The 23,702-nt window shown below is 45.2% G+C and overlaps 1 protein-coding gene across 1 annotated transcript; it reads left to right on the forward strand.

The window, feature by feature from the left end:
* Positions 1 to 18,750: 18,750 nt before the first annotated feature.
* rxfp3.3b (relaxin family peptide receptor 3.3b) lies at positions 18,751 to 23,113 on the forward strand (the record flags this gene model as incomplete). The annotated part of the gene is made up of 3 exons (XM_083974433.1): positions 18,751 to 19,208; positions 21,124 to 21,430; positions 22,673 to 23,113. 3 exons carry the CDS (start codon positions 18,751 to 18,753, stop codon positions 23,111 to 23,113), a joined length of 1,206 nt encoding a protein of 401 aa, XP_083830559.1.
* Positions 23,114 to 23,702: the final 589 nt, after the last annotated feature.

The raw sequence follows: 23,702 nt of genomic DNA on the forward strand, positions 1-23,702 counted from the left end.
TATTAAAGGGATAGTTCAACATTTTGTCAAATTGGCCCATTGTCATAATCCCTATAGTCATAGCAGTAGGTTCGTTACCTTTAATTGTCGGTGCAAGCTGTTTTTAGAACGCCGGAGCAGAGCCGTGAGCTGCTCAGAGCTACGCTACGGAGGCTCATTATGGGATTTCTTGGTTTCGTTCATCAAACTCATCAAATACACAATCCAACAACTCCACAACGCTCTGGTGGACAAGTTGTGAGCTGCACATTCACCACGCTATGAGATAATAACACAACGTTACCACACAGAGTTGTTTTAGAGGGAAATTCATGCAAAACCGCTGCTGCGTGTTGCCTTCAGGGACAGTTTTTCATCAACAGTCTCTGTATTTCCCTCTAAAACAACTCTGTGTGGTAACGTTGTGTTATTATCTCATAGCTTGGTGAATGTGCAGCAAAATGTACTATGAAATATCCCTTTACTGTAAGAAGAAGAAGAGTGGAGAGCTTGTGCACTGTAGGCTATAGAAACTCCAAACAGTCGTCAAACTTCTATACTAATAATACACACAGCGAAGCAGCTCATACATTTCTGTATAAGTCTATATTTTGTTTTTAAAGAAAATCCTACAGACTCTATCATTAAAGTGAAACTGAAATGTGAAATATCTGCCAGTTCTGCTCTGTGATACTTATCCATTTTTCTAAAAAAAAACTGGAGAAAGCTGTTTTCTTTTTCTTTTTTTGGACACATTTTTGGAGCAGAGAAGAGTGTTTAAGCTTCAAGTCTCAATCTGTCTGGTCTGCAGAGCCGAAGTCATTATCTGTAGAAACTCTGCAGATTTCTCCCTTCAAAGAGCAGCAGCAGTTTGTACCAGCTCTGATCTGACAGCAGCATAACAGCTTTGTGTGGATTTTTGTTGCGTCGTGGAGGAGGTTGATGCCCAATTCACTGAAAGCTGAAAAAGAAGAGGAGCTGTTAATTGATTTACACGTTTATTCCAAAATGGTTTAAAAGCACAGGACAAACTAGTTTCTGTTGTTGTCTGTTACCAAGGGAAACCACATGAACAGAAACAGACTTTGATCAACTCTGCTGGATTTGTTTTATTTTGAAAACTTTAGGGTTGTTTCACAATTATCGCAGTGATTTGGGCTGACTGCAGTTGTTGTGTAGCTATAATAGTTAAAATGCTTTTCCATTCCTCTGTGTACAAACAGCTGGATGGTAAATCCTTAAACCAACACTAAGTAACTTTTCAACCTTCATAAAATATTTTCATAACTTTTGTGATGATACATCGACTTACAACAAGTTGAATGACACCTCTGTCGTGGTCTGAGGGGGTCTGTATCTCTTTCTCTGGCACTAAGCAGCTTTGAGGAGCATGGTAGGAACCCGGCTCTCACTTCACTTTCACTTTCACTTTTGCGAGTCACAACAAGGAGGGAACAGGCAAAACGGCACTTTAGCAATGGATTATGTTTGTGTTTTCACTTTGAAATGATCCACTGGAAACAGAAACTTAGTTTTGATGTCTTCTGTTAATTTTAATGCAGGATATTTACAGGGCTTCACGCTAGTGTTCATGGGAAATGGAGTCTTCCTTCAGGCAAAACACTACCGCTTTGGTCCACAGGCGCCGCCAAACTCAACCAAAACTGAAAGTTCTTTAGTACTGCTTTAATCACAGTTATTTGTTTGGAAATCAATCGTCCACTAAAACTTCATGATTGTGACAGACCGAAAGAAGAAGACAGAATATGAGACGTTTACTGGCTCTGACACTAAATCAATGATGCTATAATGTCAATAAAAAGAAAGAGAAGAGTGATGATGTCATTAAAAGAGGACCAGTCAAACCTCAAACGGTGGAAAAACGTAGAGGAAACAGAGATGAAATATGACATTTCCTTTAGTTTCATCCAGCTGTTTTTAGATGAATGGAAACCAGTTTACAATGATTGGTGGTTACATGCTGTCATTCCGACATCCCATCACTCCAACATACCACCACTTATCTGGACTCTCTCTACCTATCTAGCCTGTCTAGCCTCTACCTGCTCTTTTTACTAAACTTAACCAACTCCTTTCTTCATTGCCTAAACCCAACCAGTGCAAAATCTTTTGGGGGAAAAAATGCTATTAAAGGGACAACGAGGAGTTTTGTAAAAGTGAAGTGTTTTCACACTACATTTATGAGCCTCCGCACGGTGAAGTTCTTTGACCGGTGCAAGACAGACTCATGTTTTCATTCATCAAGAATTAAAGTCAGAGGTTGGAAGACGATCACATACCGTCGTAGTTCCCACCATAAACGGAGATTCGGCGGCGTTATTCTCATGACTCGCCACGAAACCGAAAGTAAAGAAACGCTGGTCGGCTCGCCCAGCATTTCCACCACCACTAATAATAACAAAATAACCATAGAGACAAAACCATAGATTTATCTAAAATGGACCATTAACAAGTGGTAACGTAGATTCATCCACATTAATATCAGACTTTTTTATTGTCGCGGAATTTTTCGTTCTGCCGATGGAGAAACTCCTCGTTGTCCCTTTAACCAACTCCTTACTTCATTGCCTAAACCCAACCAGTGTAAAATCTTTTGGGGGAAAAAAACGCTATTAAAGGAATTGACAGAGAAGCAGGAAAAAATACCATCATTCCAACCAGGAGGCAAAAATTGTCGGAATGACGAGACGTTTGATAGAAAATTAAGTGTTGCCATATAGACAATTAGAGGCCACACTAGTGGGATGTCAGAATGGCGGCTGCCCTCCAGGGGGCTGTGACCCTGCCAAGACTCTAGAGGCTGCGTGCTTGTTCAGTTTGTGAAAGGTCCCATTGTGTCAGTGTTGAACACCTACAGAGTTCTACATGATTTTCAGCTCCAAAAACTCTCGTACAGATGTCAAGAGAAATCCTAATTTCAACCACTATGCAGCCACTTCATGAAACACTTTTTTTTGGCTGCTGGACCCGCCCCCTGCTTTCCTCTGATTGGGCGTCATGGGTGTGTTTTGTGCAGATCTGTTGCAGTTTGGGCATCAGGTTTTGCACAAATCTCATAGGGATCTCGTTACGGAGCGTTTAGAAGGACTGGAAACCACGTGAAATCTCATTGGTGGATTATGACCAGACCCCCGTAGCTCATGTTGTGCATCTTTACAGAGGTTCAGCATGGACGTGTGACATTATAACACTGTAAGCAGCGTGTTCTGAAACATAGAACAGCATAGTTTCTCTCCTTTAAAGTTGTTTTTTTGTGTGAGTAATGGAGCTTTCTTGGTTTTTCTTTGGCTCAGAGTTTCACAATCGTTGCATCCTCCTCAGTCCCAAACCACTGACAGGTTTACAGACAAGTAGCTGAACAAAGAGTCTTTCTGTGTCTGTCTGGCCGTCAGATAGAGGGAGAGGAGAGGAGAGGAGAGGAGTGGAGTGCCACCATTCAGCCTCTCTTCTCCTTTTTCTTCTTTTTCTGCACTATAAGACTCTTTCTTTTAGCTGCATTTAACTGGAGACACTTCAGAGACCTGGTCCAGTCCCTGTGTCTCTCGAAGACGCCCGATTTTAGTTCTACACTGCAAAAACTCAAAATCTTTCCAAGAATATTTGTCTCATTTCTTGTTAACATGTCTCATTTCTAGTCAAAACTAATCTCTTTCCACTTAAAATAAGACTCATCATCTAAAAATGTACTTGTTTTATATAATTTTCACTTGTTTCAAACACATTTTCACTTGAAATAAGTAGAAAAATCTGCCAGTGAAAGCAAGTTTTTTTGTGCTTGTAATAAGAAAGAAAAACTTACTCCACTTTCTACTTATTTTAAATGAAAATCTGCTTGAAAAAAGTAAAAAAAAAAAGTGTCTTAAAAACAAGCTACTTTTTAATGTGACAAGTCTAATTTGATTTGTCTTGACTAGAAATGACATTTTGACTAGAAATAAGACAAATATTCTTGGTAAGATATTGAGTTTTTGCAGTGTGGAGACACTTCAGAGACCTGGTACAGTCCCTGTGTCTCTCGAAGACACCAGATTTTAGTTCTAGTGTCACTGCCAAGACACAAACTGCTCCTTTTCTAACCAAACTTGAGCCTCGGAGCAGCTGGAAACGTATAAAACATGGAAGAACAGAGGCAGAGCTGCTTCTGTTTCTGTTTCTCCCTCCGTCTCTACCAGCTCCCTTCACACAAACTCGTACTCATCGGGTTTCAGGCAACCTTTTGCGATGTGTTTATTATCGTTGTCAGGACTGGCTCCTTTTCCTGACAAAGCAAAACGAGGAGAGGAGAAGGTGCCGACAATAATCACATTTATTATAACCAAAGGCCAACAATGGCAACGGTAAACAATCAACAATCAGTAGTGGAGGATATCAGTGGTGAGTGCGGGTGCATGGATGGATATGTAAGTGTTGTCTTTGCATTAAAACCAAGAGGGCAGATGCAGCGGGGAAGCTGCGGGACGCCAGGCCATGGAGGGAATGAGAGAGAGCGAGACGGCGATCTCCACCCGGCTTTTAGGGACGTAGCCACGCCCCCCTACAGCACGCACACCTGAGTCCCATGAGCAATCCTGAGAGAAGGAGAGACAGAGAGCGAGAGGGGAGCCGCACACACACACATACACACAACCACCTGGGGTTGTCACACCCCCCCCCTTAAGACGGGACCCCAAAGGGGAACCGGCACAATAAACCCCCAAGCTAGTAAAGGTGGCAGGACCAGCTACATGTTAACCATCTACAGTTGTAACCATTCTCTAAATAACATGAGTTACATGAACAATTCCCACTACAAAACCCAACCCAACTCACCCAGCCATCCCAGAACTCTGCAACCTGGTACCGGGGAAGCCTATTTAAGAGTTTGAAAGGACGGAGGAGCAGGAGTGTGAAAGCGGGGATAAAGTTACATGTCATCATACATACAAGATTAACAATGCACAACTGACCCAATACCCCATTAACTCTAAGGCAGAGGCGCCCTAGACAAAGCATCTGCCAGGATATTATCCTGCCCTTTAATGTGGCGTATATCTAAATCATAACCCTGCAAAAAGAGAGACCACCTGACCAGTCTCTGATTTGGAGTTTTCAAGGAACCTAAGAAGGTCAAAGGGTTGTGATCTGTATAAACAATTAAAGGTGCCGTCCCACCTACGTACACCTCAAAATGCTGCAAGGCCAAGATGAGACCCAGAGCCTCCTTTTCTATCACTGAATAGTTGGCCTGATGTCGATTGAATTTTCTTGAGAAGAAGCATACCGGTCTCAACAACCCCTCGTCCCCTCCCTGGAGAAGGACGGCACCGGCCCCGACCTGGCTGGCATCAACCTGTAAGACAAACTGTCTGTCAAACTGGGGAGCAGCCAACACAGGACAGGAACACAGTAAAGACTTTACATTCTCAAAGGCCTGCTGGCACGCAGTAGACCACACGAACTTAGCTCCACCCTTCAGTAGCTCAGTCAGAGGAAAAACAACAGTAGAGAAATTTCTGCAGAAACTTCGATAGTATCCAACTAGACCCAAAAACCGCTGGAGTTCTTTCTTTGTAGTCGGCGGTGGAAACTCAGACACAGCTTGCACTTTAACCTGCACAGGAACAACATTACCCTGACCAACCACACGCCCCAAGTAGGTAACAGTGGCTCTAGCAAACTCACATTTGGCTAAGTTTACTGTCAACTGGGCCTCAGCCAACCTCTCAAACAACTCTTTCACTCTCTGTAAATGTGAATGCCATGTGTCACTATACACAACCAGATCCAAATACACTGAACAACCCTTTAACCCATGCACAACCCGGTTCATAAGCCGCTGAAAAGTGGCCGGAGCGTTCTTCAAACCAAAGGGCATAACAGTATATGAGTAAAGGCCTGCAGGAGTAACAAATGAAGCAATTTCTCTCGCGCGTTCTGACAAGGGCACCTGCCAATAGCCCTTGAGCAGGTCGAACTTGGACACAAACTTGGCAGACCCCACCATATCTATACAATCGTCCATGCGCGGTAATGGAAATGAATCGGACTTAGTGACAGAATTAACCTTCCTCATATCTGTGCAAAATCGCAGAGTTTTATCTGATTTAGGCACCAAAACACAAGGAGACGCCCAACTGGACGCAGATGGAATGGCAATGTCATTTTTCAACATGTAATCAATTTCAGTGTTCAAGTGCGTCAGCTTCTCAGGACCCATGCGGTAAAACCGCTGTCTGATTGGCTGCGCCTCCCCCACATCAATATCATGTACAATCCAGGAAGTACGAGAGGGAACATCACCAAAAAGCTGCGGAAATCTACCGATCAGCTCCACCAACTCAACACGCTGCTCTTCAGACAGATGTGACAAAAGGGACTGTAGATTACACAAAGACTCAGAATTCTTCAACCTACCACTCAACAAACTGTCATCAGGCTCAGGAACGCCATCTGTCTCCTGCGCCACACTACAGGTGTCCACAGCGAGCGCTGCACCAACGTCACCTTTTACGCACTCACCATGCCCCGAGCGTTGGTAATATGGCTTCAGCAGGTTGACATGATACAACTGGGACGACTTCCTTCGACCTGGTGTAGCAACAAGATAGTTAACATCAGAAATTTTTTCAGACACAGTGTATGGGCCAACAAACTTAGCCTGGAACGGCGACGTGACCAGCGGAGTCAGTGCGAGGACCTGGTCCCCCGGACTATACTCATGACGCACCGTACCCCGATCATACTGGGCTTTCATTTTGACTTGAGCCTGCCCCAGTTTTTCTTTTGCCAACAGACCCGCCCGAAACAATCTGTGCCGAAAACCATTCACAAAGTCAATCAGGTTTCGGGGCGCCTCGGCAGGAACCAATCCACCCTTCAGCGCTGCCAACGGCCCGCGCACCGAGTGCCCAAAAACCAATTCGTTCGGACTGAAGCCCGTGCTCTCCTGCACGGCTTCTCGCGCTGCCAACATCAACCAGGGGAGCCCCTCCTCCCAGTCCCGATCCAACTCTGTACAGTAAGCGCGCAACAAGGACTTGAGCGTCTGATGGAACCGCTCTAACGCGCCCTGACTCTGCGCATGATACGCAGTGGACTGGTTATGGCTCACCCCCAGCGATTTCAACACTTCCGCAAACATATGCGAGGAGAAATTGGACCCCCGATCACTTTGTATGACCTTGGGTATCCCGAACACTGAAATGAACTGTGCAAGTGCTTTAACTACCGCTTTGGTGGTGATGGTTCGAAGCGGATAAGCCGCTGGGTATCGAGTACACTGACACATGACAGTCAACAAATACTTACACCCCGACTTGGCACTAGGCAACGGCCCCACACAGTCTATTATCAGATACTCAAACGGTTCACTCACCACAGAGATTGGCTGCAACGGTGCCGGTTTTACGCGCTGGTTGGGTTTCCCCGTCAGCTGGCAGACGTGACATGTTGTAATATACGCCGCAACCTCTTTTTTGGCCCGCGGCCAAAAAAAATGTTTAAGCACCGACAGATACGTTTTACGCACCCCAAAATGACCACTTTCATCATGTGCCGTTTTCAAAACGTGGGAACGAAAATCCTGAGGCACCACCACCTGAAACACAGGCGCTCCCACAACATCCTCATCACAAGGCAACCATTTGCGGACCAACATCCCATCCTGCACAAAATAGCCTTGGGCTACGTCGCCAACCTGGTGACGCGGCACAACCTGATCCCACAGTGAGGACAACGAAACATCAGATTTCTGAGCCTTAACCCACTCCTCTCTTACCACAAGTGGAGGCAAATCAGGCAGCGCAACCGGTTCCGAGGCCGCAGCCTCCGCTGGCACAGACGCACATTTACTCTGAGCGCGCGTCATGGCACAAACAGGAAAAACTTCAAGCGCTGAACTGTCAGACGCCACCGGTTCGGACACCACCACAGGTGGCGGGGGACCACTGGGCCAAACCCGACCACCACAAATATCATTTCCCAGAATCATTGACACGCCTGGCAAAGGCAACTCAGGCCGCACGCCCACAGAAAACACACCTTTAGCCAGATCACAATCCAACACCACATCATGGCGTGGCACGGGAACGAAGCCAAGCTCCATCCCCCGCATCACAATGAAATCTCCAGACTGCGTATCAGAGGAAAAAGGGAGCACAGACTGCACAATAAAAGAATGTCGGGCCCCTGTATCACGCAACACTGTCACAGGAACACATTCAGTACTGCCCACCAAGGACACACGCGCCTTTATGATGAAAGGCTCAAACCCAGACTTGTCACTGACGGTCGCCTCCACCGCCTTTTCCTCTCGCGCACTTGCACACAACATAGCAGGGCCTGGGGAAGGCGCAAAATTTTTTCGCCTGAGCAAAGGACACTGGTCCCTCCAATGACCTTCCCCACGACAAAAATTGCACAAGTTTGAACGTCCTGGGCGCACAGAGACTGGCGCGCCCCGGGCCGGAACAGGTTTGGAAAACCGGCTGCGCGTAAACCTACTGTCATCCACTGCGCGCTCGCGCCCCTCAGCAAAACCAGACTTGTGCGTCAGCAAGAAATCATCAGCCAATTCAGCTGCTTTAAGCGCAGTAGCTGGCCCTCTTTCATTTAAGTAGGCGGCTACGCGCTGAGGAACAACATTTTTAAACTGCTCCTTGATTATCAATTCACACAGACCATCAAATGAATTCACTTTTTCCGCGGAACACCAGCGGTGAAAATGAGTGGTCAAATCGCGCACAAACTCCACATTAGTTTGTTTATCAACCTTCACCCACTGTCTAAACCTCTGGCGATATGCCTCTGGAACGAGCTCATATGCCTTGAGGACGGCTGACTTCACCATGTCATAAGTCAAACCCTCCTGTGCGCACACAGCCGAGTACGCCTCCTGCGCTTTCCCCGTGAGGACGCACTGCAGCAGGAGAACCCTATCAACATCTGGCCACCGCCTGGCATCTGCCACGCGCTCAAACAACGTGAAAAAAGTATCAGGATCTCGCTCATTAAATTTAGGCACAAGGCGCAGACTCGCCGTCAAGTCTCTGCCCTCACGCTCAGCCACAGACCCAGACGCGCCAGGACCCCTCTCATTTCGGTCCAAAACCCTCAACTTTGTCCGCTCCACCTCTAACTGCAACTCCAAGAGGTCTTTCTGCCATCCTGCTCTTTCTCTCTCTTGCGCAAACGTGAGCCTATCAGCCTGCTCAACCAGCGCCGCAGCCCCTGGCTCTCTCTTTGATAGAGCTGGCTCAACCCCTGGCACTTTCTTAAACACACCTCTTTCAAACAATGTCAACACAAACACCTTCAACTCATCCTTCAGGATTCCCTCTTTCAACTCAATCTCATAATGTTCCGCAATTTCAAGCAACTCCTCTTTCAAACATGATTCCAAAAACACCGCAGAGGGCGCATCATAGAAAGCTGACAAATCACCCATATTCACCTTAGAGCCGGATCCACACCGCTATGCGCACTTGAGCAGACAATGCCCCCCAGAGCGTTCCCCTCACTGCCTATCCAGAATCTAACTAACTCAACCCTGGTCTTCATGTGGTTCTGCAGCGGGCTGATTAAGCACAAAACCAGCGGGGACCACCAGCGGCGACCACCAGCGGCGACCCCACGGAGTGCCCCCGAGATGATTGCTCGCGCAACCAACGCTAACCGCTCCCCACAACACTACTGACAAAAAAAAAAAAAAAAAACAGACACAATCCCAAAGGAGACGTGTCCTTTGCCTAACGGGAACCTCCAGAAAAAATGCGCATCCAGTGTATCACTTACCCTCCATAGGTGAACAAAAACTCGAACGAGCCCCCATTTGTCAGGACTGGCTCCTTTTCCTGACAAAGCAAAACGAGGAGAGGAGAAGGTGCCGACAATAATCACATTTATTATAACCAAAGGCCAACAATGGCAACGGTAAACAATCAACAATCAGTAGTGGAGGATATCAGTGGTGAGTGCGGGTGCATGGATGGATATGTAAGTGTTGTCTTTGCATTAAAACCAAGAGGGCAGATGCAGCGGGGAAGCTGCGGGACGCCAGGCCATGGAGGGAATGAGAGAGAGCGAGACGGCGATCTCCACCCGGCTTTTAGGGACGTAGCCACGCCCCCCTACAGCACGCACACCTGAGTCCCATGAGCAATCCTGAGAGAAGGAGAGACAGAGAGCGAGAGGGGAGCCGCACACACACACATACACACAACCACCTGGGGTTGTCACATCGTGCATGTTGACATTGCGACAAGATTAATTGGGCAGAACCCTTCTCCATTTCGGCCGTCAAACTTCTCCTTTGAATATTTGCTACGACCACCACAGATGGAGACTGGACGCCTTCAAGACGGGAGAAATGATCAATACACAGTTAGGAGCGAAGAAAAGTTAATACAGCTCATACAAGTTTATATTTTGTCTTTGAAGAAAATCCTACAGACTCTATCTTTAAAGTCAAACTGAAATGTGAAATATCTGCCAGTTCTGCTCTGTGATACTTATCCATTTTTCTAAAAACTGGAGAAAGCTGGGGGGTTTTTGGACACATTTTTTGAGAAGAGAAGAGTGTTTAAGCTTCAAGTCTCAATCTGTCTGGTCTGCAGAGCCGGAGTCGTAGAAACTCTGCAGATTTCTGCCTTCAAAGAGCTGAAAAAGAAGAAGAGCTGTTAATTGGTTTACACATTTATTCCAAAATGGTTAAGCACAGTACAAACTATAGTTTCTGTTGTTGTCTGTTACCAAGTGAAACTACATGTGTCTCTCGAAGACACCCGATTCTAGTTCTAGTGTCACTGTGGCACTGCCAAGATAGAAACTGCTCCGTTTCTAACCAAACTTGAGCCTCGGAGCAGCTGGAAATGTACACACTAAAAACAGTTGGGTTAAAAAATAACCCAATTTAACCCAACTGCTGGTTCAAATAAGGACGATCCCCTTTTTTGGGTTTCTTTAACCCAACGGGTTGGGTTAATCTTTTTGACCCAACTCTTGGGTTGAATATTCAACCCAAGAGTTGGGTTATGCTAACTACAACGTTGGGTTATTTTTAACCCAACTATTGGGTCGTGTATAAAGCACTTGCTCGACCCAATAGTTGGGTTAAAAATAACCCAATGTTGTAGTGCGCGGACAGCATTTTTCAAATGAACCGGCCGGTTAAGTCACAGAATTACCCAACCCAACAAATGGGTTACTCACTGAAAAATAACCCAATTACTTGCACAACCCAGGAATTTAACTCAACACCAATAACTCAGAAATTGGGTTACAGAGATAACCCAACATTTTTAGTGTGTATAAAACAAGGAAGAACAGAGGCAGAGCTGCTTCTGTTTCTCCCTTCGGTGGGTGTTGACGGTCTAATGAGGCGACCTGCATGTGTCCAGCTGCATCCAGCCTCATCATCAACAGCTTTATATTCAATATTCCATAAGCTCCATCATCTTCTACATCCAGCTCCTTTGCTGCTTTACGACCTGTTTCCCCCCCAAAGGACTCATTAATGTTGCAGCTAATCTTTGCTGTGCAGAGCATGATGAGGAGGATGACGAGGAGGATGATGATGATGTGTTCACCTGTGGCTGGCAGCGTCTCTTCTTCACAACCCCCTCGTTCATACACTTCTCTGTATTGTATTCCCAGTATTTGGTGAAGAGGAGTGGGCGGCGGCTTCGTGTCTTCCTGTGCAGCCTCAGGCTTCAGCTTCATTAAAGGGGAAAAGCTTCAAAACCCACAGATGTCTTGTTGTTTCATCCTCCGTGTGCAGTTTGTGGGTTTGCTTCGCTCCGGCGGTGAGAGGAGGCCGCTTCGTCTCGCCTCCTGAGTCTCAGCGGAGTTCAAGTGGGAGTAGATCTGATGTTATATGTATAAATTACAGAGATAGTTCAACATTTTGTCAAATTGGCCCATTGCCATAATCCCTATAGTCATAGCAGTAGGTCCGTTGCCTTTAATTGTCGGTGCAAGCTGTTTTTTAGAACGGCGGAGCAGAGCCGTGAGCTGCTCAGAGCTACGCTACGGAGGCTCATTATGGGATTTCTTGGTTTCCCTCATCAAACTCATCAAATACACAATCCAACAACTCCACAACGCTCTGGTGGACAAGTTGTGACCTGCACATTCACCACGCTATGAGATAATAACACAACGTTACCAGACAGAGTTGTTTTAGAGGGAAATTCATGCAAAACCGCTGATGCACGTTGCCTTCAGGGACAGTTTTTCATCAACAGCTTTGTCAAAATGTTGAACTATCACTTTAACATATAAACATGATAGATCTGCTGTATGTTTAAGATGTAAAGATGTGCTTGAAGGTTCAGTTGAGATAAAAACATACAGTTGGACATAAAGTTTGTCCAGTGAGATTGAGGGAGGTTTAACGCCTTCAGGCTGATGTGATGGTAATCCGACCATCGGGAGTTATCAGACATCTTGTTTACTGAGACGCGTTTTGGCCCCGAGCTGCAGCGTCCGAAGTGGAAGGGAACGTCCGTCAACCAACTCCAAAGAAATCCAGTCCGTCGTCTCTCAGATATCCTGCTTAAGACCAAAGTGCTGCACAAACCCACTGATCGTCAGTTAAGTCTGGCTGCAAGACAGAATATGAATCAGGGCAGTGAGTGTTTGGAGTATTTTATTTTTTCTCTGAAATTGAAATATCTATATTTAAATATCCCTAAATACGGCGTTAATGAGCCGTAACCACCTCTGAGGACTCTCTGCAGGCAGCTGGCTGTCAATCAGACAGGTAGATGTTCATATTAAAGCTCCATACAGAAGAGAAGGTGGGCTGCTGGAGGAGGTTACTGCTCCTTAAAACCACAAACTTACCTTGTTACAAACATCAGACTCAACAGAAAAGTGTCAAATATGAACTTTAAATGTATTAAAGGTCTAGTCTCTCCTGTCTCTAACCCTCCTCTCCTCCATGTGCATCATCTGTTTCCAACAACAAAGCCGGTGAGAAATCAATCCATGGAGCGTTGGATAACGTCATTTATCATCTACCATGTTACCATGTGTATATCTGTGGAATATCCCTTTAACCCTTGCCCCTTGAAACGGAGCTACAAGGGGTAGAGGTTGAAAGTCGACCCCTATGAATTGGGACACCCCTTCAACAATCACATACGTCATTAGTCGTCTCTGCTGGCTTTCACATAAGCAGACGTGACAAGTTTTTGCCACAAATCCTGTATTCAAAACCATGTTAACTTAATAAAATAAAATAAAATGTAATGCAGACTGATGTGTTAATTGTAAAACATTTATTTATTGATGTAAATGTGGTGATTTCTGTACGTATAGGCTACAGAGCCCCCAGGCAGCGCTGCTCCTCTGTCCAATACACACATGAAGCTTCACTTTTAATTCAAACAAACTAATGCGACTGCCACAATTGTTAGATTTCATCAATGAGACCAACATTTATCTCCTAAAAAGAATCTTACCAGCCAGTGGTAAACCTCTAAAAACCTGCGGGTAAGTTAATTAGCGATCGTCTTTTCCCCCGGGATGACGACGGAGGTTGGCCAGCCGAGCAGCTCTCTGGACGGGTGGTGTCTCTGTTGAAGCAAACGTCTAAACAGCCTCATGCGGATAAACCGACCGCACATTGGGGATCTAAACAGTTACTTTATCGCATGAAAAAATATTAAAACTTAACAATGTGACGTAATAACAGAGCTACAGTGAGAAATAAAACAGCTGCGGTTGCCGCAAGATGCATTCTGGGAAACTTGTCATACCCCTCGGTTTGGAGTGTGCACTGCAAAAACTCAAAATCTTACCAAGAATATTTGTCTTATTTCTAGGCAAAATGTAATTTCTAGTCAAAACAAATCTAATTATACTTAAAATAAGACTCATCACATAAAAAGCAGCTTGTTTTTAGACACTTTTTACTTCTTTCAAGCAGATTTTCACTTGAAATAAGTAGAAAAATCTGATAGAAGAGCATGTTTTTCTTTCTTATTACAAACACAAAAAACTTGCTTTCACTGGCAGATTTTTCTAATTATTTCAAGTGAAAATTAGTTTGAAACAAGTGAAAATGATCAAAACAAGTTAATTTTTAAGTGATGAGTCTTATTTTAAGTGGAAAGAGATTAGTTTTGACTAGAAATGAGACATTTGGACAAGAAAAAGGACAAATATTCTTGGAAAGATTTTGAGTTTTTGCAGTGTGCCTCTGAAAAATCTCCGTTTGAAGGTCCAGATAGCCCTACCACTTCCCCCTAACTCTCGTCTGAAGCAGAATCGGGACACAACCACTTCACGTGAACGCACAAAAAGAAGGGTTAGGGCCAAGGGCTAGGGCTAAGGGGGGAACTGGAATTCACCCTTCCTCTTTAACAACAAAGATGAACAAATGACACAAAAGCTTCTCCAGTGTTTCCGCTCTAAATTCCTTCAACCTGCACAGAAACATGTTGTTTTGCATGAATCTCTGAGCAGAGAGCTGTAAAATAATCACACCGACCGGGTTCATGGACAGTAACTTAAGCATTTATTTATTTGATGTATTTTGGAGCGAATGTTTGAACCTGCAGCTACTTTAAAATCCTGTAAACTAATATAAAGTGGCAGAAGAGACTCGTGTTGGAGCAGAGTTTCTCTCTGATGTCTCTCCGTTTCCCTGGGTGAGATCAGAGGAGCTTCTGGCCGCGCAGCAGAGAGGATGATGGGAAAACGCTGCTGTGGGCCATCTGGCTTCATTAACTCAGTCAACCTGCAGCAGGTGACTTAATCCACTTTACTCACTTCCTGAGTTAATACAGCTGATGTACTGCTGGATGCTGCTGAGCGCTCCCACAAACAGCCGATCGGCCTCATGGACGTTCTGAATTAATGATTTTTTATTTTTACGAACGACTCAAATCACATATTTCATCCCCGTCTGCTGCCTCGTTAAATAATTTTAATGGGCATCTGCCACAAGAAGCACCAGCTTGAAAAGGTTTTAAAAGATTTAATTGTTTATTTTCAATATTAAAATGTTGTTTTTACAGAAAAACTAATATGATTTATTAACAGTTTGAATCAGAAGAAACATCTACCTTTATACTGTATGGAGCTTTAATACAAACATCTACCTTAATTTTTTTTTTTTAAATCTCATTTAAAACAAGTAAACAACAATGTAAGAATGAATTTACCGTATTAATAAAGAAAAATGTCACAAGCTGCTGCAGCAAAAACAGAAATTAAAATCCTGAGACAATTAACTTTGGATTATTCTAAGTAGGCTACATGTAGGGTTATTGTTGTTTTTAATATTCCTACTGTAATAAAACATCAAATAAAAAGTTATTAACTTTTGCTGTGGACGTATATGTTTGATAAATATTAATCTCAGCTGTGCCACTTGTAAATAAATAAAGTTTTTAAAACTAATCAGATCGTGGTCTCAGTAATTGGGGGGGTGGGGGGCCTGAGTGGCCTTTAAACCTCTTCCTCCGGCCCTGCTCCTCTGTCACACTGCAAAAACTCAAACTCTTACCAAGTATATTTGTCTTATTTCTTGTCAAAACTAATCTCTTTCCACTTAGAATAAGACTCATCACCTAAAAATTAACTTGTTTTTAGATCATTTTCACTTGTTTCAAACAAATTTTCACTTGAAATAAGTAGAAAAATCTGCCAGTGAAATTAAGTTTTTTGTGTTTCTAATAAGAAAGAAAAACTTGCTCCACTATCAGATTTTTCTACTTATTTCAAGTGAAAATCTGCTTGAAAGAAGTAAAAAGTGTCTAAAAACAAGCTACTTTTTATGTGACGAGTCTTATTTTAAGTAGAATGAGGTTTGTTTCGACTAGAAATACGACAAATATTCTCTGTAAGATTTTGAGTTTTTGCAGTGCAGAGAGTCGGCTCTTGTCTCCAATTGAAAGTCCTCCTCTCTGGCACACGCGTCCTCGGGCACGAGCAGCCTTATTATATAAAGTGAGTAGCACGTGCACGGGGCTCAGCAGTGAACCAGAGAACAACGGTGAGAGCAGCTCAGAGTTTATAGAACAGAGCAGACGTGGAGAAAACTCAAAATCTTACCAAGAATATTTGTCTTATTTCTAGTCAAAACAACTCTCATTCTACTCAGAATAAGACTCATCACATTAAAAGTAGCTTGTTTAAGCAGATTTTCACTTGAAATAAGTATAAAAATCTGATAGTGGAGCAAGTTTCTTATTACATGCACAAAAAAATTGCTTTCACTGGCAGATTTTTCTACTTTTTTAAGTGGAAAGAGATTAGTTTTAACTAGAAATACGACAAATATTCTCGGTAAGATTTTGAGTTTTTGCAGTGCAGAGAGTCGGCTCTTGTCTCCAGTTGAAAGTCCTCCTCTCTGGCACGCGCGTCCTCAGGCACGAGCGGCCTTATAAAGTGAGTAGCACGTGCACGGGGCTCAGCAGTGAACCAGAGAACAGCAGCAGCAGCAGCAGCAGCGGTGAGAGCAGCTCAGAGTTTATAGAGCCAACAGAGCAGACATGGAGAAAACTCAAAATCTTACCAAGAATTTTTGTCTTATTTCTAGTCAAAATGTCATTTCTAGTCAAAACAAATCTAATTCTACTTAAAATAAGACTCATCACATTGAAAGTAGCTAGACACTTTTAACTTCTTTTAAGCAGATTTTCACTTGAAATAAGTAGAAAAATCTGATAGTGGAGCAAGTTTCTTATTACAAGCACAAAAAAATTGCTTTCACTGGCAGATTTTTCTACTTATTTCAATTGAAAATTTGTTTGAAACAAGTGAAAATCATCCGAAAACAAGTTGATTTTTAGGTGATGAGTCTTATTTTAAGTGGAAAGAGGTTAGTTTTGACTAGAAATGAGACATTTTGACAAGATATAAGACAAATATTCTTGGAAAGAGTTTGCAGTGCAAAGAGTCGGCTCTTGTCTCCAATTGAAATTGGCCTTATAAATTGAGTAGCACACGCACAGGGCTCAGCAGTGAACCAGAGAACAGCAGCAGCAGCAGCAGCAGCAGCAGCTCAGAGTGTACAGACGCGCAGCGGATGGAGTGGAGATGAGCAGCGCGCAGGAAGCTCCTCTTCTCTTCTCCCGGAGCGCAGGAGGTGATGCCTGCTCCTCCTCCTCCTCCTCCTCCTCCTCCTCCTCCTGAGGTCTGACCATGGCGGAGCTGCAGCAGAGGAGCCACAATCTAATCAGAGTGGTCTCAGTAATTGGAGGGTTGGGGGGCCTGAGTGGCCTTTAAACCTCTTCCTCCGGCCCTGCACCTCTGTCACACTGCAAAAACTCAACATCTTCTTTTCTAGTCAAAACAAATCTAATTCCACTTAAAATAAGACTCATCACATTAAAAAGCAGCTTGTTTTTAGACACTTTTTACTTCTTTCAAGCAGATTTTCACTTGAAATAGGTAGAAAAATCTGATAGTGGAGCAAATGTTTCTTCCTTATTATTAAAAACCTGCTTTCACTGGCAGATTTTTCTACTTATTTCAATTGAAAATGAGTTTGATACAAGTGAAAATGATCTAAAAAGAAGTTAATTTTTAGGTGCTGAATCTTATTTTAAGTGAAAAGAGATTCGTTTTGACTAGAAATGAGACAAATATTCTCGGTAAGATGTTGAGTTTTTGCAGTGCAGAGAGTCGGCTCTTGTCTCCAATTGAAAGTCCTCCTCTTTGGCACGCGCGTCCTCGGGCACGAGCGGCCTTATAAAGTGAGCAACACGCGCGCGGGGCTCAGCAGTGAACCAGAGAACAGCAGCAGCAGCAGCAGCAGCTGCAGCTCAGAGCTCCAGAGTTTACAGACGCGCAGCGGACGGAGCAGAGTGGAGATGAGCAGCGCGCAGGAAGCTCCTCTTCTCTTCTCCTGGAGCGCAGGAGGTGATGCCTGCTCCTCCTCCTCCTCCTGCTCCTGCTCCTCCTCCTCCTCCTCCTCCTCCTCCTCCTCCTCCTCCTCCTCCTCCTCCTCCTCCTGAGGTCTGACCATGCCGGAGCTGCAGTGGAGCCACAATTTAATCAGAGTGTGGTCTCAGTAATTGGGGGGTTGGGGGGCCTGAGTGGCCTTTAAACCTCTTCCTCCGGCCCTGCTCCTCTGTCACACTGCAAAAACTCTACATCTTTCCAAGAATATTTGTCTTATTTCTTGTCAAAATGTCTCATTTCTAGTCAAAACTAATCTCTTTCCACTTAAAATAAGACTCATCACCTAAAAATGAACTTGTTTTTTGATCATTTTCATTTGTTTCAAACAAATTTTCAATTGAAATAAGTAGAAAAATCTGCAGAAGAAAGCAATTTTGTCAGATTTTTCTACTTATTCCAAGTGAAAATCTGCTTGACAGAAGTAAAAAGTGTCTAAAAACAAGCTGCTTTTTATGTGATGAGTTTTATTCTAAGTAGAATTAGATTTGTTTTGACTAGAAATAAGAAAACTATTGTCGGATTTAGAGTTTTTGCAGTGCAGAGAGTCGGATCAGTCTCCAATTGGAAAGTCCTCCTCTTTGGCACGCGCGTCCACGGGCACGAGCAGCCTTATAAACTGAGCAACAAGCGCGCGGGGCTCAGCAGTGAACCAGAGAGCAGCGGTGGTGAGAGCAGCTGCAGCTCAGAGCTCCAGAGTTTATAGAGCCAACGGAGCAGACGCGCAGCGGACGGAGCAGAGTGGAGATGAGCAGCGCGCAGGAAGCTCCTCTTCTCTTCTCCCGGAGCGCAGGAGGTGATGCCTGCTCCTCCTCCTCCTCCTCCTCCTCCTCCTCCTCCTCCTCCTGAGGTCTGACCATGGCGGAGCTGCAGTGGAGCCACAACTCCTCCTGGAACCGCTCTGGCTCTGGGGGACAGAACCAGAACCAGAACCGGTTCAGCAGCCTGGATGACATCGACGTGCCCGCGGACGGCTCTGCGGCGCTGCGCATCCTGATCTCCGTGGTGTACTCGGTGGTGTGCGCCGCGGGGCTGGTGGGCAACCTGCTGGTCTTCTTCCTCATGAAGGTCCGGCGCTGCTGCAGCAGGAAGGGGGGGAGGAAGAGGAGGCAGCGCTCCAACAGCATCAACCTCTTCATCCTCAACCTGGCCGTCACGGACTTCCAGTTCGTGCTGACGCTGCCGTTCTGGGCCGTGGACACCGCGCTGGACTTCAGCTGGCCGTTTGGAAACGCCATGTGCAAGATCATCCTGTCCGTCACCGTCATGAACATGTACGCCAGCGTCTTCTTCCTCACCGCCATGAGCGTCACCAGGTAGCTGCTACACTTTTTATACAGTTTTCTCTGTTACTCAAGAGACTATTTGGACTACAGTAGGCTCACCAAACTTGTATAGATTAAACATACATTTGTCAGCTAATTAGTCATACCATTTAAAGCAGAAGTAAGCGGACTTTTTGTGTTAATATAAGTCTTTTGGCACAGTCTTGGCACAGCTGCTCTCCGGATCACTGAGCTGAAACTCCTTCATGAAGCGTCTTTAATAAAAGAACAAGAAGGTAAAACATCCACCGGTTCTGCAGGAGGTCCAGTCTGGTTTTAAGGCCGCTTCACCTCTGCGCACATCTGTTATGTTTTTCTCCTTTTTTTTTTCTTTTTCACGCCTTTGAAATGTGACAAAAAGAATAACACGTTTAATGAGCCACGTTTATATGACAAATATTTTTCGTTTTAACACGCACTTGGCACAGCTGCTCTCCGGATCACACGTTTTTAAAAGAGCAGAGGGTAAAACATCCACCGAGGTCCTGCAGAAAGGTCCAGTCTGGTTTTAAATCAGAAGTAAGGTGAATGTTTGTGTTAATCTAAGTCTTACATAGTTATATCTTCCGACAGCAATCACTTCTATAGAGTGTTTAGTCTGAAACACGGGTCTGTCAGTCACTCTGCTCTGCTCTGAGCCCAGGAGAAAACTTTCCTTGTATCCTACAACCTTTATCCAATGAGGAGAGAGAACGGCATAAAGGGGCAGTCCTCTCTGTGTGTGCAGCCAAGGGATGTGCCTGAATGTGGTGACGTAGGGACGAGGGCGGGGACTGCTAACTCCATCTGCTGACAGGAAGTTAGACAAAACCACCGGATCGCTTAGAAAGTTCCTAATAAACAACAAGCAAATTTATGTTTTGCATTTGGTTCTCTTACTGTACCGAAAATGAACCGAACCGAGACCTCAAAACCGAGGTACGCACCAAACCGTGATTTTTGTGTATCGTTACACCCCTAATTTACATGGAGACTTTTTCCGAGTTGAGGTCCCATGGTGACCGTTACTTCCTGCTTCCGCTTCGGCTCTCTATCCTGACATGGGATCTGCCCCCCTGCAGTAGGGCTGGGACGATATGCTTTTCTCCGGATTCGATTCTTCTACGATTTTTTGGATGGCGATTCGATTTAAATTGTGATTCTACGATATTGCCGATTCTCTCAATTTTTAGTCTGTGTTTTTAACATTTATCTGCACACAAACACTGTAGGAGCCTATAAATGAACATACTCCATTATAAAGTGGACTTAAACCCTTTTCAAAACCTGGACTCTCTGTATGTAAAAAAAAAAGCGAACAAATGCTCATTGCACAATATTTTAAAACATTCAAAAAAAAAAATTGATTTAAAGGCCCATGCTGTGCACTTTTGTCTGGGTTTGTTTCCCTAACAAGATGTATCATTGGTTTTGAGGACCTGTGATCTGCTTAATATGGTTTCTACTGCCCCTTTCTGTTGCCTCTTTCTGGAGCTCTAGCAGGCACAGGTCATTTGGCCAATCAGAAGAGAGAATGAGAACCTCTCCTCTGATTGGCTGACTGTTTTTGGGTGGCGTGTGGCCGGGCCAATCACAGGCAAGTAACTGAAACCTAAGCTGCATTCATAAAAATTGAAAAAAAACAACTGGTCACGGTGGGCGGAGTTACCTTGTGTGTGACATCACAGAAAGGAGGAAGTGCTATCTGCTCGTCTTAAAGAGACAGTTCCTACAAATGGGCGGTGTGTGTTTCTCCGTTGATGACCAGTTTGATGCATGGGGCAGTATATACGTGGCCCAGAGACCTCCCCAAGCACCAAAAAATAACCACAATCACATTTTTTATGCCATGGGGCCTTTAAAAATCGTCAAAAAAGATATTGCGATATTTATGTGAATCGATTTTTCTCCCACCCCTACCCTGCAGGTACTGGTCTGTGGCGTCGGCGCTGAAGGACCGGACGCGGCGGCGGGTGTGCCCGGTGCGCTGGGTGATCGCGGGGCTGTGGGTGTCGGCCACGGCGGCCTCTCTGCCCACGGCCGTCTTCTCCACGGTGAAGAGCGTGGCCGGGGAGCGGCTGTGCCTGCTGGGCTTCCCCGACGGACAGTCGTGGCTGGCGCTCTACCACCTGCAGAAGATCCTGGTGGCCTTCGTCTTCCCCATGCTCATCGTCACCGTCTGCTACCTGCTGCTGCTGCGCTTCGTGCGGCTGCGCAGCATGAACAACAACCAGGTACGAGCTGTTCAAGTTTATTTATATAGCATAGCGCGTTTAAATAGGGATAGTTCACCCAACATTGAAATGTCCCTCATTATCTCCTCCCCCTCATGTGGACTAAGGGCTGGGAGAAGTTTCAGAGTCCTCCGTGGCTTCTCTGAGTTACAGGGGGTCTCGGCGTAGCAGTGCATGTCCATATAACGGTTGCAAATGGATACCAACTGTCTTCGTAACAAAAAGACGATGTGGTATATTGATGTGTTGATGAAAAGAAGGGATCACCGCTGACACGTCTTCGCTTGTATTAAAAAAATAAGTTTATTAACAAGAAGACGAATCCTGGAGCATCTCTGGTGCCAAAATGAGATCTCCTCTCTCAACTCAAAAACCATCCTCTTTATATGTTGGCTTATCTCCAACACTCCACCTTCTCCAGACAGAGAGGAACCTCCCGTCCAGGTGGTCAATGACCTCTGACCTGACCTTTTAACTTTTAGGCAAGAACGAACCCAAATGCCTGTATCTCAGGGCCCTTAACCGTTAGGGGAGACAGCAAAATCAACAATCACCTTAAACCAAACACAAGTCCATTAGCAGAGCATCGATTCACACATTCCTTCAGTTCCAAACAAGGCACACATACAAAGAAGAATACATGATTGTTATCTCCGTAACTGGCCTTCATACCTCAGTCCGGTTTCACCGTTATTATGGATGTAACACAACTTATCCTCTAGGCGGCAGTGTGTGTCATAAATTACAGCGTCATTGACACGGCAAACGTTGCCATGTCAACGAACGCTGTCATTACCGGCACCAACATTGAATGTATGTACCCACTCACCAACTCACATCTCTTCTCCAAATTCTGCACCGTTTTTAAATGCTCAGTGTTTACTCTCGTCTTCTCCTCCTTCTTTGAATTTCCGGCAACTACTCTCTTCTTCGCCGATTTTCGTAATGGAGTGACTTTTCTCTGCTTCTGACTCAATACTGCCACCCCGGTTACCCCGGTTACCGGTGGTATTGCTCTGTTTCATCCGGAGCACTCCGGATTCGTAAGCTCAGAGGCAACGGATCCACTGACGGATGAAACGACCTCCGGATACGGATGAAAGTGTCTGTATCCGTTTTCACCGTAGGGTATAAATGGGTCTTTAGTCACCATGAGGGGGAGTAGATATGAGTGAAATTTGAATTTTGGGTGTTAAACTATCCCTTTATTAACAACAGAAGTGATGTTGTGTGTTTGTGCAGGTGAAGCGGCGCTCCCGGGTCACGCGCTCCGTCACCATCGTGGTCCTCTCCTTCTTCGTGTGCTGGATGCCCAACCACGCCATCACCTTGTGGGGCGTGCTGGTCAAGTTCAACCTGGTCAACTGGGACAAGACCTACTACATGGTGCACACCTACGTGCACCCGGTCACCGTGTGCCTGGCGCACACCAACAGCTGCCTCAACCCGGTCCTCTACTGCCTCATGCGCCGCGAGTTCAGGAAGAAGCTGAAGGACCTGTTCTGGAGGATCTCCTCCCCGACCGGGTCCAACAGCTGCCACCTGCGGCCGTTCTCCGGCACGGTGCGGGCCGAGGGGCCGGACGACACGCAGGTCGTCATCCCGCTCAACAACCTGGAGACGGAGAACTGTCGGCTGTCGGTGCTCACGGACCAGGGCGACACTGAGGTGCTGCAGAGCTGAAGATGAAGCAAGCGGCTTTTAAAACCCCAGACTGGACCTTTTTCTGCAGGACCTCGTGGAGTTTTACCTTCTTGCTCTTTTATTAAAGGGATTAGTTCACCCAAAATTGAAATTTCAGCTCATGATCTCCTCCCCCTCATGTGGACTAAGGGCTGGGAGAAGTTTCAGAGTCCTCCGTGGCTTCTCTGAGTTACAGGGGGTCTCGGCGTAGCAGTGCATGTCCATATGACGGTTGCAAATGGATACCAACTGCCAAATTTGGACGAACCGGGAAGAGGAGCTTCCGCTACAAAACAAGCTTGAAATAATGACTTATTTAATGTTTTTCGGGACAATTTCTCATGTCGGGGCTTCAATACAAGACGGACATTACATACGAGCAGCATGGAGGTATTTGGATGTTTTTTGGTGTGTCTTTTTGTTACGAAGACAGTTGGTATCCATTTGCAACCGTTATATGGACATGCACTGCTACGCCGAGACCCCCTGTAACTCAGAGAAGCCACGGAGGACTCTGAAACTTCTCCCAGCCCTTAGTCCACATGAGGGGGAGGAGATAATGAGGGAAATTTGAATTTTGGGTGAACTA

This window comes from Trachurus trachurus (assembly GCF_905171665.1).
Source record: "Trachurus trachurus genome assembly, chromosome: 6".
Taxonomy (NCBI): domain Eukaryota; kingdom Metazoa; phylum Chordata; class Actinopteri; order Carangiformes; family Carangidae; genus Trachurus; species Trachurus trachurus.